General features: G+C 35.1%; 2 protein-coding genes across 3 annotated transcripts in view; one reads left to right on the top strand and one right to left on the bottom strand.

Moving 5' to 3' along the window:
• ROCK1_2 (CDC42 binding protein kinase) overlaps window positions 1-17,379 on the bottom strand; it is a 48,972-nt gene that overhangs the window by 14,521 nt on the left and 17,072 nt on the right. The window contains exon 3 of one of the 2 annotated variants that reach the window (XM_051215315.1): window positions 7,628-10,414. In XM_051215315.1, the coding sequence (XP_051068526.1) occupies window positions 7,628-10,414 (2,787 nt within the window). Of the gene's footprint in view, window positions 1-7,627; window positions 10,415-11,596; window positions 12,226-17,379 lie in introns of those variants that run through there. The other variant, XM_051215316.1, reaches the window with a different exon arrangement.
• Window positions 1,256-2,988, top strand: MS3_00007060 (uncharacterized protein). Its single transcript, XM_051215317.1, has one exon. The coding sequence runs from the start codon at window positions 1,692-1,694 to the stop codon at window positions 2,568-2,570; it is 879 nt and encodes a 292-aa protein (XP_051068528.1). The 5' UTR covers window positions 1,256-1,691; the 3' UTR covers window positions 2,571-2,988.

Here is a 17,379-nt window from a genome sequence, read left to right as displayed (position 1 = left end):
GGCGATGATCTTATGAACTGATGTCATATCTTTGTTTGACTATACCTAGCATTCTTGCACCTATACCAGACAACACCCCTTTGGTTTGATCTTGTATAACCGTTATTTTCTATTTTATGGTATGATGCGGTTTGGTTTGTTTGTATATAAACCCAGTATGTCTGAAATATATGATTCATATAACGGAAGCTAATATTTGCGTTCTGGACTGAACCGGCTGGATTAGACGAGAAGCTAATATCTCAAGGGACCAATACGAACTCTAGGCTACTCGTACAAGTTTATGCGTCATTGGTCTGAGCGTATAAGTCGGTATTTCTAATTGGAGACGAGGCAGTTTTTAAACGAACCTACGCACCTTATTGTATTTTGTAATTAGATACATTTTATCAATCAGAAATAGATACTTTGAAAGTAATACTAGATCCATTTGTGCAAACCCAAATGAAAATTATCGGTATCCTGGAGAAAACTGTGCTTAATAATGTTGACATTGGGCAAGATTCAAATAATTCGACGCTTGATTCTATGAGGACGGTCCACGAGTGAACTCGAGGAATCTCTAAGAAGCTCAGAAAGGATGGCAGATATCCCATTCAATTATCTTTCTTGGAAGAACATTCCAGAATCCCTACGTGTAGCTTCCTATTGGACGAATGCTAATAACCCCTTGTGTGCGGATTTGATAACTGTAATGATGATTTCGTTTTTACTAAAAACTATAAATACATTACCGTTGTGTGCCATAATTGACACTGTTTGGAACAACATTCCTTTCACTTGTCTTCTATCTTCTCATTTCTGACTTGGGAGGGTTCTAGCGTTTAAATGGTCAAGTTATACGTGGTATATTAAGAATCTAAGTTCTAGATATAACAGATTCCGACTAGTCTAATGATTTAAATACATCAATTGTTGTGAGAATAATGTCTCATGTTATGTCCGAGTGGAGATTAAATTACAGGTAACTCCCGAGGACTATTAATGGACTAATATTCTATAAATATTCTTATTGTATAATTATTCAACAATTACATTACATATATTTATATTCCTCTTATTATAAGCTTTATTTTGACCTATAACTTATTATTGTACGATTTACGGTTCTTAAGTTATGTTCAGCTTATTAACTACTGCCTCCCACATCCACAGCCACTTTTTGGGCTTATTTGTGTACAAATATTATTTCCTATTTTATGGTACGTTGAGGTCTGTGTGATTGATATATAAACGAAGTATGCCTGAAATAAACGATCTGCTCTGATTCGGAAGCTGGTATCTTGTTCTGGACTCAAGTGGAAGGGCTCGTAGGACATAGGACCAATAAGGACACTAAACTGCCCACACCGGTTAAACGTCATTGGTTGGCCTAGTGCGAAGATTCGTATAATTCGTATCCGGATTGGTCGATAGGTCGCGTGGTAGCAAAACAAGACATCCAAGGTCATAACAATTGGCGACAGGGATTTTGGCAAAAACAAAATAATTGGGAGACGCAAGGTCATAACAATTGGCGACGGGGTGGAGAAAAGTTTTGAACCCTCAACTTCAAGGTCATAACAATTGGCGACGGGGATTTTGGCGACAAAGAAATAATAATAATACAAGTGGTGACTCAGATTTTGGAAATAAATTAGCTGTATAATTGCCGGTGATTTTTGGAGCTAATATTATTGGAAAAAAAAAAAATGTCGATTTCTTTCGAACAGTTGCGGTTAATATTACAGCACCAGCAGAAGATGTTTGCCTTGCAACAAGAGCTATTTATAACAGTTTTGGGCAGACTTTGCATTCAAGCAGAAAATAAGAAATCTATATATCATGCAGATAATGGTGCAGTAATGGACATTTCAGAAGCATATCCTGTGCAGGATTCAAATCCCTCTATACCAGAAGGGAAACGTAATATTGGTAACGTGTCCAGCTCAGAGCAAGAAAATATTGTGTTAAATGCACATGAAGTTGTGACAATACCAGATGATCAGAAGCCAGATCCTGTAGATGATGCCCAGAGTCCAGAATCAAATGAAACACTACTGGTACTGTCTAGCTGCGAAAATAAACGTCAGCTCGAACAAAATTGTGGTCCACGTGCTACTAGTCGAGAAAGCTATGGTGACTCGTATTCAGAAAATAACTGGAGCAACACGATGAACAAAATTGTACCAGATGTTACTCAAAATCACCGGAAGACAGAATTTTATATTGAGTCAACTTATCCCATTTCTAATGACAGTGTGCCAGATATTGATTCTCAGGATAATGCATATGATTTTGATGAAACTTCTTATAACAATGAGGGAAATATGTCAGCTGAGTCGAATGATGGCCAAAAATCTAATTTAATTCTGTTAGACGTTGACTTTCTTAATGACTCGTTATCTGCTAACGAGATTCATAATGAATTTGAAAATAATGAACTCAGATCAGAGGCCGTTCATCATCATCTAGTCATTTTTAGTGGCTTCTCCAGTCAATACGAGAAACATGGTTTAAATAAAGTCCTACTAGTTGTATTTTGGAGCCATAAGGACCCAACATTATTTCGAGGAGGAGGAGAATGTTGAGGAATTTAAAGTCACATATGATTCTTTTTTTTAAATCAGAATCTAAAGTTGGGTTTTTCAAAAAAAAAAAAAAGGGGAGGTGTTATGTCCGAGTGGAGATTAAATTACAGGTAACTCCCGAGGACTATTAATGGACTAATATTCTATAAATATTCTTATTGTATAATTATTCAACAATTACATTACATATATTTATATTCCTCTTATTATAAGCTTTATTTTGACCTATAACTTATTATTGTACGATTTACGGTTCTTAAGTTATGTTCAGCTTATTAACTACTGCCTCCCACATCCACAGCCACTTTTTGGGCTTATTTGTGTACAAATATTATTTCCTATTTTATGGTACGTTGAGGTCTGTGTGATTGATATATAAACGAAGTATGCCTGAAATAAACGATCTGCTCTGATTCGGAAGCTGGTATCTTGTTCTGGACTCAAGTGGAAGGGCTCGTAGGACATAGGACCAATAAGGACACTAAACTGCCCACACCGGTTAAACGTCATTGGTTGGCCTAGTGCGAAGATTCGTATAATTCGTATCCGGATTGGTCGATAGGTCGCGTGGTAGCAAAACAAGACATCCAAGGTCATAACATCTCAATTATTTCTAATGAAATCATGATCAGAACTCTGATATTATTTTAACAGATGTGGTTTGTTCTAATGACTCATTGATTTCTAGTAAAATCTTAATTAGATGTGACGAACCAGTTCTACATGAGTTAAAATCTTATTACAGTCCTTGTGGTGTCGCATTAGATGTTATTTGTTCTTACAATGGATTTATCTCTAATGGTATTCTCAATGAATGTGACTAATATGTTCCGAATGAGTCGAATTCTAGTCACATTTCTGATGTTATTGTATCCGATGTTGGATATTCTCACAACTAATGTGTGTCAAGTAGAATCCCTAGTCAGTGGTATGATAAATCAGAGAGAATTGCAAGTTTTCCCGAAGCAGTCAGAGAACCAGTTTCCGCGGATATGAAGTATGCATGAGCAGAAAATCTTAATAGAGTCCAAGATTATCTTAATGAGTATGAGGTAGATGCATATTTCTCATTTGATTGTCTTGCAAGTGAATCAAGCCTAGATGAATCGTATGTGTTAAACTCACATATCTGATAACTGGAACAATGACTTTGTGTATTCTAACGTGAAAGGCAAAAAGAAAATGTATCATATTTTTTATGCGAGACCGAGTTACATGATAAAATACCTCAAATTATGTCACTGTGTATCCCCAAATAATAATCGAAATGTGAGATATGAGAAGATAATGCAAGTTGGGAACGTCAAATTGGTCATGACATCGCGACACAAGGACCCTGAATTGCTTTGTGGTGGTGGGGCGAGAGATGTGGAGTTATGATGCTGATCGACATTTCTAAATAAAATGGGACTAAAAAACTAATCACAAACTTAAAGGGAAAGATGATGTGTGGTAGTGAAAGTAAAGTATGATTGGTCATTGAGTGTGACCACAGCCTAAGGACAATTAAATATGTGATTTTCCTTCTTATCATTGTCTTTTATTATGGACATTCACTGTGTGACTGCTTGTACTTGTATTGAATAAAGAATTTACTAGTGTTAAACTGATTCTTTATTGGTTTTGATATAACATGACTAGTCTTATTAACATATTATCAAATGCCCTGGTACTGCCGAGGGTAGGGAGAGTCAGCTCTCCCTCTCCAAATGCTCTCACATGGACCGTGCATACAACCACTATCAGGGAAATCCTACTCACCGCATTCTCGTGGCATTACTGTTCTTTAAGAAATTGAGAGGAAAAAAAGCGGATGTCCGACGCTTTAACCGGGTTGGTGTTTACGGAGAGTCTACCTAGATGAATTGTAAAACCCTGATTCCAAACCAATGGTCTACATGGGTTCCAGAATCCTGAAGGAAAAAATGGTGTATGAACAAATCGTTGGTAACCGGCTACCATGGGACTGCATCTCCTGACGTTACCGGAAGATTCACTTGCTGACTTGGAGTATGCCGATGAAATAGTTCTATTTGGTGAAGACGCTGATAATGCAAGCATGTCCGGCATGCGATTTTCCCACTCGAAATGCAAAATTTTGCTTAAGGATTGGGTTGCATCGACCCCTAAACTATTAAGAGGGAGTGAAGTAGGTGAGCGTGTCGACCGCATCACTTATCTTGGGAGCCTCATCAGCTCTTGTGGTCTGATGTGTGACGAAATCTCAGCACGGATACAGAAGGCTCGACTAGCTTTTACCAACTTGCGTTATTTATGGCGTGTGCGAGATACTTTAGTGACCCGTGGATCTGACTCCTATTTAGATCGTATAAATGTTTGTCATCGCCTATTCTCGTATATAATCGTCGACTTAAATCACGTTATCCAATAACGGAATTAAATAAGTCGAATAACGAGAATTGATTTGTGAATACATATATTTTTGAATATGAAGCGAATGAAACATAGCAAAGCAAAATGACACGCAGGGAAGATGGCTGGGATGCCAACTCCATTTTAGTCAAGCGTTACTTAATATTTATAGTCAGACAAAATAAAGCTACAGACATGTGATTAATGGGATAAGAAGGGCACACACATATACGCTCATATAAAAACAGTCAAGACTGATAAGCGAATAAATAACAAGGTCAAAATATGACTCAAGTAGAATGAATAGATTGGTTTGTCCAAAAACTAGAATAAGGTATATGGGTTTAAAATAATGACTGACACTACAATACTCGTCTACCAAACAAAGGACGAGTTTACTGTGCAGCAGTTCGTTCCGTCCTACTTTATGGCCGTGAAACATGGCCTGTAAGAGTAGAGGATATGCGTAGGTTACTACTGTTCGATCATAGGTGTCTTCAAAGCATTGCTCATATATCCTGGGACCATCGAGTAAGTAATGCAGTTGTTAGGAAACGGGCACTGGGTAACAATGGCAAGTGAATTGATGAAGTAGTGAAACTTCATCAGTTGAGATGGCTGGGACACGTGTTACGTATTCCCAACGACCGACTGCCTCGACGAGCGATGTTTTATAGTGTAGGAGTAGGTTAGAAGAGAGCTAGGGACGGCCAGACCAAAACATGGCACAAATCCATGGCGTCATTGATAAGTGGACTGAGCCATGTTGGTAGGTGTAGACTACTTGTTTGTAATCCCTAAGACGATAGCGACCGATAGATAGAGACCTTGAATGACATGTCTCAAAATCGTTTGCAATGGCACAGGCTGTGATACTGCCCGGGTGCCCAAACCGAAGCAGGTAACGAATGGTTGGAGACTGTGTGTGACATGGTTGAGAATCGATCAGAATGATGTATGTGTGTACACTCTCTGTCTTCCCTTAAACAATGAGATTAAAATCGCTTAAACTAATTCTTTCTTCCTGTACTATGTCCCTATATCAGTCAGTCAGTCAGTAACAACGTAGAACTTCGTACGTACGTACATCAGTTCGAGTTGCCATACCACATTAGCATAGAGATGCAGTGGTCGATTCAAATCCCGTAGTAGTAGAGGTAATAAGAGTATAAGCAGTAATCGGGAAGATTAGCGTTTGGAGATGTTACTTAAAGAGTATAATACAGTGAAATAAATTTGAGAGGAGAAAAAAGAGACAAGGAGGAATAAGGAGATCAAAATTTGGGAGAACACAAAGAGTAGATGCACCTGCGCCATTGCAAACCATTTTGAGCCATGTCATTCAGGGTCTCTAACCATCGGTTGCTATCATCTCGCGGTTCCCAACCGGGTAGTCTACACCTACCGACATGACTCAGACCACTTGTCAGTGACTTCATGGACTTGTGCCATGTTTTGGTCTGGCCGCCCCTAGCTTTCTCCCAACCTACTCCTATACTACTGAACATGGCACGTCGAGGCAGTCCCTATATGCAATCTTTCCTTTATATATTACCACCACTGAATTAACTGCTTCTATGAATCCGGTGTTCGTCTTGCTGTGCTAATGTGGTATGGCAACTTAGACCTATGCATGTATGTGCCTGGTACTACGTTGTAACTGACTGACTGACTGACTTGGATTTCTCATTTCAATTTAGAATTGAGACAAGATACTATCTGTCCGGATTCAATTGAGTTATTAACTTCACAATACATCTGTTTATTGCCTATTTTTGTTTTGTTTTTTGTATTGACTTTCATATAACTAAATATTCATTCGACTAAGCGTGCTTACCATTCTTTATCGTCTCATAATGGAAAATAGTAGTAATAATACGAAGAAAACTAATAAACAGTTAGTAAAAATAGATTATCATTAAATGTCATTGTAGTAGTTACATATAAATATATTTCGCATGCTTATGCTAATTGGTTATACTGAAATATGCAACTTAATACTAATCATAGTATCTGAAATTCTTTACCCTATATATAGTTTATAATAATATTTGAGTTACATAATTTGTGATATAGTCAGTCAGTCAGCTACAACGTAGGACCAGGCACATATATGCATCGGTCCAAGTTGCCATACCTCATTAACACAACAAGATGGACACCGGATTCATAAAAGTAGTTCATTCAGGGGTGGTAATATATAAAAGAAATATTGGAATAAGGATATAGTACAGGAAGAAAGAATTAGTTCGTAGAAAGAAAGAAATCTAGTGATTTCAATCCCATAGTTTAAAGGAAGACAAATAGTGTATACACCTACGTCATTCTGATCGATTCTTCAGCCATTGGCTACGATAGTCACACGGATTCCAACCAATTAGTTTGCATCTACTAACATGGGTCAGACTAGAAGTTAGTGACTTTTCAGGAATCAGGGTTTTTCAACTCCCCTACATGGATCCTCCATATCCATCAACTTGGTTAAAGCTTTAGACATTCGCTTTTCATCCTGTCCATGTCGTAAACAACACTTCCGCCATAAGAAGAGGTATTGTGTAGCATTTCCCCCGGCAGTGGTTGTATAAACATGACCATATAAGAGCATTTAGTCACCATGCAAACTACTCATCATAAATAAACAAATTGTGTAAAACAATTTACAAAAAAAAGAGAAACATACTTACCTGATATAATGGAATTTCTTCAGCTAATGAAGGATTTGATTCATATTCACTTTTTGATGTATAAAATAATAATGAGAAACGTTTTAATACAACATATTTCGGTAACCATATTAATTTATTTTTACCCCGACCTTTACTATCAATATCAACTATATCTTCTAAGATTATATTTAATATATTTGTATTCATTCCACACATTGGACCCATTGTCATATTATTATTATTATTAGGTAATATCAATGTTGGATTCTGAGATTGTATTGATTGATCCATTGTAGTAGTACTAGTACTAGTAGTAGTAGGAGTATTAGGATCATCATCATGATGATCTAGATCCTTATCATTATCATCATCCATAGATTGTTTCATCATTGATGGTATTGATTGTATTTGTACATAATAATTTAAACGTGTACGTAAATTTCTTTCTAATTGTTTTTGTTGTATTAATTCTTTATAAATTAATTGATATTGTTCAGTTAATTGTGTTATATGTTGATTACGTTCAGCTAAATCTTTTTTATATTGATCTATTGTATTATGTAAATTATGAATATCTTTATGACTTGTTGATTGTAAATTTTTATATTTTTTTTCTAATTGTTTATATTCATCATCATTATGACGAGGATTATTGAGTTTAGATTTTGCCGATGGTTGTAATGTACGAGATTTCATTTCACTATAAAATTTTTCAACTAATGTATCTAAATTACGTTGTTGTATATCTTTATCTTTTTGTAATTGTTGTATACGTTCAGTAAGTGTATTATTTGTTGTTTCTATAGTACTACAATGATTACGCATTTCATCTAATTGTTTTGATAAACTATTTATTTCATTCATATTTCGATCTAATAAATTATTTAAACGTAAAATCTCATTATTCGAGCTATTACGTAATGTATTTAGATTTGTATCTAAATTACGTAAACGTATTCGTGTCATAGATAATTCCACTTCTTTTTGTATTAATTGTTCTTCCATAGAACGTTTTGTTGTCATGGTTACTTCAAGATTTTCTTTAGTTACTATTAAATCACGACGTATATTCTCTTCGGATAATTTAGATTGTTCTAATAATTCATAAGTTTCTTTATATTTATTTAAATGATTATTATTTAATTCTTGTATATTATGTAATTGTTCAGTTAATTCTTTAATTTGTCCTTCTAAATTATAACGTAATTCTGTAACAAGATTCATTAATGTTGTACATTTCTCTTGAACTTCTTCATTCTCTTTAAGTAAATTAATATTTTGATTTTTTAAATTATAAATCATTTCATTCTGTTGTGTAATAATACCATCTTGATCATGCTTATCTTGGTGTATACTACTAGGAGTAGTAGTATTAGTAGTAGTAGATGGATCATTGATCGATTGAGATGTGATTATTAATTTTGATTTAATTTGATCTAATTCAATAGATTTTTGTTTTAATTCACGTTCTAATTGATGAATACGATATTCTAATTGTTCTTTTTCAGTTTTTAATATAGAATTATCACGACGTTCATTATCTAAATTTATATTAATAGATTGATAACGTTGATCTAATTCTTTCAATTCATTTTGTATAGATTCACGTTCATATTGTATATTACTTAATTGTGTATAAACATCATTTAATTGATGATCTAAATCAACTTTAATATTCTTTAATTGTTCTATTTCATTTTGTGATTCAATATAACGTCTATTTAGATCTTTTAAAGTAATTTGATCTTTAATAGATTGACATTCTAAATGTTGATAAGATTGTTTTAATTCATTTAATGTTTGTTCAGTGAATTTTTGACATTCTAATGTTTCATTTAATAAAGTTTGTTGATGATTATTAGTTTTTAGATCTGTTGTATTATGATTATTTAAATTACGTGAGAACATTTCTAAATAACGATGATAACGATTAAATGTAAAACCAGCAAATGATAAATTACTACCAGTAAAATAAGCTGGAGGTTGTGGACGTGCTGGTGCAAATGCTCCACCACTATGAGGTAATTTCATACCACCACCGCTACTACTATCTGAACTTAAATCTCTTTCATCAAAATTAATATTTGATGTATCTGTTTCTGAATTAACAACTGGTTGAATTGGTGCATTCTCTGATCTTAATTGTTCCCAATGTATTGATTTAAAGAAAGCATGTGATTTAACTTGTTGAGCAGCAGCAACAGCACGATTATTTTTTGCTAATTTAATTTCAATATCTGTTAATAAATCAAATGAACCTAAACGAGTTGTAGATGATTTTAATAAATCTTTAATAAATAATTCAGTATCTGATGAAATTGGATCAGCATCAGTTGGTATACGTAATGATTTTTCATGACCTAATATACGACTATATGTTTCAACTAATGATTGTCCATAAAATGCTGGTTCACCAAAAAACATTTCATATGCAATAACACCTAAAGCCCACCAATCACAAGCAGGTCCAATTTTACCAGCTTTTGCTTGACAACTTAACATTTCCGGACTAATATAATCTGGTGTACCAATAGGTGATGTACAATAATAATAACCATCTTCACCAACACGTACACAAGAACCAAAATCGGCTAATTTTAAATGTCCACCAGCATCTAATAACATATTATCTGGTTTTAAATCACGATGAATAAAACCTAATTCATGTAATGCTTCAAGAGCAAGTACAGTTTCTGCAAGATAAAATCGTGCAATAGTTTCATCAAATGTATCATATTTCTCTAACCAATAATATAAATCTCCACCAGGCATATATTCCATACATAAGTAAACATTGTCTTTATCCTGTCAACAACAAAAACAAGAAAAAAAAACAGATTTCTTTCAATAAAACTATGAAAAGGATGAAGTTAAATACAACACATGAAATGGACATTCATTATTATGATTATTATTGTATTTTGATGAGCTTCTATCGGTATAACAAGCATCGTGACCGAATTATCCCGACGTTGTCTTTAAGCATAAGTTTTAGTGAAATTGTATTGAGGTTAGCAATTGAATTTAGGATATGCATTTTGTTCCAGCTAGAGTCAATCAGCTATAATGTAGGACCAGGCACATATATGCATCGGTCTAAGTTGCCACACCTCATTAACACAACAAGATGGACACCCGACTCATAAAAGTAGTTAATTCAGAGGTGGTAATATATAAAAGAAAGATTGCATATAAGGATATAGTATAGGAAGAAAGAAGCGATTTTAATCTCTTAGTTTAATGGAAGACAGAAAGTGTATACACCTACACCATTCTGATCGATTCTCAACCATGTCACGCACAGTCTTCAACCATTGGTTACGATAGTCACGCGGACCCCAACCAAGTAGACTACATCTCCCAACATGGCTCAGACTGATCAAAATGCTGTCACATTAATATTAACACAACGGTAAAACTTAAACGCTTTTACATGTACATAACTTCACACGTGTTGAACAAGTTTAGCGGATAATATATTGGTAGTGATACAATATTTGAATCTCAATACTGGAAGCTCAATCCATCCAACCGACGATCACAAAATACACTTAAACAGTCACTTCGAATTTTAGTGCCCCCAAATGCCCTGGTACAGTCGAGAGTGGGGAGAGTCAGTTCTCCTTCTCGAAACTTTCTGATATGGCCACGCGTATACAGACACTACTAGGGAAATTCTACTTCACTGCATTCTCGTGACATTACTGTTGTTTACGAAATTGAGAGCACAAAAAGTGAATATCCGTTAGGAGCTTTCACCGGATTGGTGGACACGGACGGTCCACCTAGAAGATTTGGAATGCCCTTATTCAAAACCAATGGTGCATATTGACGTTGCTCCACTACCTCGTGGATCAGATATTTAGGTGAAAGGTTGGGGGAGTGACTCCCCCTTCCTCGTACAAATGTTTATATAAATAACAACCTAGTACCAAATACAATCTAACCATTTCAAAATAATACTAATACTGAAGATAAACTGTAAAACATTTTTAGAAATTATATCTAACACAAACACACCACAAGAATGTTTATTTAACAACTATAGTAAAGATCATAAATGTAAAAGTATATAAAACAATTAATCATTTGACAAATAATGAAGTGTATCACAATTGGAATGTTATTTAAAACAACTGATTAACAATATTCTCTTCTTTCTTCTCCTTTTTCTAATTCTTAAAAGAGGCGGTATCAAGAGCTATATAGAGAATGAAAACAGTTGTTCAATACATCCTTTAATTTCTAATCTATTATAATAATAACAACTATAGTCCATACTTTATGATGTAAACGAGAAAATGCAAATAAAAATATTTTTTTAAAAAAATAATTCATATTGTATATGAAAGCAGAAGACGACAATTTCAAAGAGATAGTTACTAAGAGAATAGAAAAAAAAGTAAATAATGTTTTCTTCAAAATATTCACATTTTTTTTCTCACTTTCAATGTATGTCCATTTGAATATTTTCACTATTATGACTACGATTATTGTTTTTTTTTTGTTGTTGTTGGTGGTGGTGGTGTCATTCTGTGTAACCTTCTGTTGTTACTATCGCACCATTTATTGATCGATATTAAGAGTTAACTAAATATTTCTGGAGATACAAATATCTACATGTAGACGTGCGTGCGCACACACACACACAAAGAGAGAGAGGGGGGAGAGAGAAAAGCCATGTGTAACCTTGACATTCAAATTAACCATGCAAGTAAAACTAACTTATGTAAAATGAAATAAATTGGATTTTGTTTTAATGACAAAAATAAAAATCAAAACTAATGTATGATGATCTTTATCTTTGAATGTTGGTCGCTTTTCTAAAGATTCATTTTAAGTAGTAGGATAAATGTAAATATTGGATAAAGCGATGAGACTATAATATCTGGATGATCTTTAAGTGATGCTAGACTAACCTTGACAGTGTGTTCACCTAATAACCAATACCAAATGAGGGTTATAAACCTATGTAAGGAATTAGAATTATCAGTATAGGGTTGAGATCATGAACAGATTGATGTTAGACCATCATTGAAAACCTAGAAGCACTAGACGGCCATTTTGTCTTATTGTGGAACTCTTCAGCAGTGTGCATCCACGACCCCGCTCGCGGGATTCCGACCCAGGGCCTTCAATCTGGCGCGTGAACGCTTAACCTCTAAACAATTGAGTCGGCATTCAATGGTGTTAGTGTCTAATCTCAAGCAATCCACGAAACTGAGCGACCATCTTCCATTGTACTGAGGTAGATACCTAACTTCACCCGACAATTATGATTTACAGTTGATAATTAAGGTTAGAAATAAGATTTAGGGTTTTCATCATAAACTGACATTAGCTATAATGCCAAAACTCTAGTTAGACAAATAGATCGGTGAATTTCGCGCCAAATTTCGAGACATGTTATCTTATACGTGATTGGTTTGTCCATAAATTATAGTCTCGCCGATATGACCAGTTATGTTGACGTTTATTTGGTGATTTTATATCACAGATTGATACTATATTTAGGAAACTAGTGAAAATCAAACAGTGCTTGTTACGTATTTCATTGTAGTATGAGATTTCACAAAAATATACATTCACGACACTGTAAGGGATAGATCCTAGGGCCCTGCCGGTCTCAAAATGTGAGTTTAACCTTCAGATCGTCTAGACGAGATCCAATAGTTTATATTTCTAACTTTAGTCAACTCGTAATATTGAGTGACCATTATCTGTTATCACCGATGATATTTGTCTTATCTAAGACTCCACTGGTCAAGATTTCTTGCCAGAACTCAGGGAATTACCTCTCAAAGTTAGTCACTTTTAAGAGTCTGATAATTAATCAGTATAGAAAGTTGTTATTGTTATTCGCCTAACTACCAGATGTAAAAGATTTATTTAGAGAAAATGTATACAGATTTTATCAAAATAGCTCAGAGTATACAGTGGACAGAAAAATATTGATAATGATTTTGTAGAAACGTTTTAACCTACAAGATTTTCAGATGTTCTAGTATATAGTCAGTACTGAACAGAGATTTATCACAGGATCAAGTAATTTACTCAAAAATGTAACGTCCAAATTGAATATTCAGCGCTTAAACCGGATTGATGAATACCGAGTTGGAATACCTCGGCTCTAAAATAAATTATTCATAAGGTATCCAGAATCCTGGAAGGATAAAACGCTATAAAAAAGCTTATTTAGTTGGTAAATATCATGGAATACATCTGTGGATCTGCTACGTTCAGATAGATGAGGGAATTCTCGGAGTTTTAGTGAGAAGCCGTGACCAGTGGAGCTAATCCGTGTCGGGTAGAGACAGGTATCTACCTCAGTACAATGGAAGTTGGTCGCGCAATTTCGTGGATTGGTTGATGTTAGACACTAACACCATTGTATGCCGGCTCAGTGGTCTAGTTGGTTAAGCGCCTGGCGCGAAACCGATAGGTCCTGGGTTCGAATCTCGCAGGGAGCGGGATCGTGGATGCGCACTGTTGAAGAGTCCCATACTAGGACGAAACGGCCGTCCAGTGCTTCCAGGTTTCCAACGGTGGTCTAACATCAATTGATTCATGATCTCAATCAAAAATATTACCTAAACTGGCAAAGGGAACAAAGGTCAGTAACAGAACAACATGATAGACTAAGCTATTCCACTGCTAACTAGAGTGAGAAGACCGGATTCAGCCGGGGGGGATGTACATTCCATAAGCACACAACATAATACAAAAATGTCCTTGAGAAAACGTTATAAAATAGAGTGCTAAAAGAGGAAGCAAACTAATGAAATTTAAGATCTTTGGAAGTGGGAAATACAAACTGAAGGTAAAAGTGGGCACTTTTCGCACGAAAATGAGAAATTCACATTTTTAAAATAAAATTACAAAAACAAGAAGTTAACCAAGCGATTTCTGGGGATCTAGCATCCCAAACAGGATGCTCCCTTACAGTTTTGAGGATTATGCCTTTAGGTAAAACGCTCAGTAGATAGTGTTTGTTAAAAGTTTACAATGCGAGTATAATGGAAATTCCATTTGTGTGACTTCGAACATGCATACAAGTAAAACTACTCTTTTTAATTGAATTCTATTTACGCTTTCTTCTGATGTAAAATTATATTTATGCACACATACGAAAAAAAATTAAAAACCACCAGCCGATTGTTATGTCCGAGTGGAGATTAAATTACAGGTAACTTCCGAGGACTATTCATGGACTAATATTCTATAAATATTCTTATTGTATAACTACTCAACAATTACACTATGGATATTTATATTCCTTTTATGATAAGCTTTATTTTGACCTATAATTTATTATTGTACGATTTACGGTTCTTAAGTTATGTTCAGTTTATTAACTACTGCCTCCCTCATTCACAGCCACTTTTTGGGCTTATTTGTGTACAAATGTTATTTCCTATTTTATGGTACGTTGAGGTCTGTGTGATTGATATATAAACTAAGTATGCCTGAAATAAACGATCTGCTCTGATTCGGAAGCTGGTATCTTGTTCTGGACTCAAGTGGAAGGGCTCGTAGGACATAGGACCAATAAGGACACTAAACTGCCCACACCGGTTGAACGTCATTGGTTGGCCTAGTGCGAAGATTCGTATAAGTCGTATTCGGATTGGTAGATAAGTCGTGTGATCGAAAAGTCAGACATCCAAGGTCATAACAATTGGCGACGGGGATTTTGGCAACAAAGAAATAATAATAATACAAGTGGTGACTCAGATTTTGGAAATAAATTAGCTGTATAATTGCCGGTGATTTTTGGAGCTAATATTATTGACAAAAAAAAAATGTCGATTTCTTTCGAACAGTTGCGGTTAATATTACAGCACCAGCAGAAGATGTTTGCCTTGCAACAAGAGCTATTTATAACAGTTTTGGGCAGACTTTGCATTCAAGCAGAAAATAAGAAATCTATGTATCATGCAGATAATGGTGCAGTAATGGACATTTCAGAAGCATATCCTGTGCAGGATTCAAATCCCTCTATACCAGAAGGGAAACGTAATATTGGTAACGTGTCCAGCTCAGAGCAGGAAAATATTGTGCTAAATGCACATGAAGTTGTGACAATACCAGATGATCAGGAGCCAGATCCTGTAGATGATGCCCAGAGTCCAGAATCAAATGAAACACTACTGGTACTGTCTAGCTGCGAAAATAAACGTCAGCTCGAACAAAATTGTGGTCCACGTGCTATTAGTCGAGAAAGCTATGGTGACTCGTATTCAGAAAATAACTGGAGCAACACGATGAACCAAATTGTACCAGATGTTACTCAAAATCATCGGAAGACAGAATTTTATATTGAGTCAACTTATCCCATTTCTAATGACAGTGTGCCAGATATTGATTCTCAGAATAATGCATATGATTTTGATGAAACTTCTTATAACAATGAGGGAAATATGTCAGCTGAGTCGAATGATGGCCAAAAATCTAATTTAATTCTGTTAGACGTTGACTTTCTTAATGACTCGTTATCTGCTAACGAGATTCATAATGAATTTGAAAATAATGAACTCAGATCAAAGGTCGTTCATCACCATCTAGTCATTTTTAGTGGATTCTCCAGTCAATACGAGAAACATGGTTTAAATAAAGTCCTACTAGTTGTATTTTGGAGCCATAAGGACCCAACATTATTTCGAGGAGGAGGAGAATGTTGAGGAATTTAAAGTCACATATAATTCTTTTTTTAATCAGAATCTAAAGCTGGAATTTTCAAAAAAAAAAGGGGAGGTGTTATGTCCGAGTGGAGATTAAATTACAGGTAACTTCCGAGGACTATTCATGGACTAATATTCTATAAATATTCTTATTGTATAACTACTCAACAATTACACTATGGATATTTATATTCCTTTTATGATAAGCTTTGTTTTGACCTATAATTTATTATTGTACGATTTACGGTTCTTAAGTTATGTTCAGTTTATTAACTACTGCCTCCCTCATTCACAGCCACTTTTTGGGCTTATTTGTGTACAAATATTATTTCCTATTTTATGGTACGTTGAGGTCTGTGTGATTGATATATAAACTAAGTATGCCTGAAATAAACGATCTGCTCTGATTCGGAAGCTGGTATCTTGTTCTGGACTCAAGCGGAAGGGCTCGTAGGACATAGGACCAATAAGGACACTAAACTGCCCACACCGGTTGAACGTCATTGGTTGGCCTAGTGCGAAGATTCGTATAAGTCGTATTCGGATTGGTAGATAAGTCGTGTGATCGAAAAGTCAGACATCCAAGGTCATAACAATTGGCGACGGGGATTTTGGCAAAAACAAAATAATTGGGAGACGCAAGGTCATAACACCGATACAATCTATAAGTTAGTGACAAAATAATCCTGCACCGAAGCGGGATCGTGGATGCGTACTACTGAGGAGTCGTCTCACAATAGGAGGAAACGGCCATTCAGTGCTTTCAGGTTTTCCATGGTAGTCTAGCTTCAATTGACTCATGATCTTAACTATTAAAATTACTATAATATCCACAAAACTCCTTCTGATACTAAACAATTAATCATAATAAATAAGGAATGGATTGATGTCTCAACTTTAGTCAGGGAAGTCATGGTAAATGGTCTTAATTATTTTTTTTTATCCCTTCAGTTGGTTTTTGTCACTCTTCTCGTATTTGATTATTCACACACTTAAGATTAAGTAATTTCCGATGATTACAGTTTTAATAATGTTGTTTCTTTAAAGATTCAACCTATCACACGTGCTAAAAATATACATCCATGTTAC

The sequence above is a fragment of the Schistosoma haematobium genome, chromosome 2 (genome assembly GCF_000699445.3).
Source record: "Schistosoma haematobium chromosome 2, whole genome shotgun sequence".
NCBI lineage: Eukaryota > Metazoa > Platyhelminthes > Trematoda > Strigeidida > Schistosomatidae > Schistosoma > Schistosoma haematobium.
The sequence above is the reverse complement of the archived record's forward strand: the minus strand, read 5'-3'. Positions and strand labels throughout refer to the sequence as shown.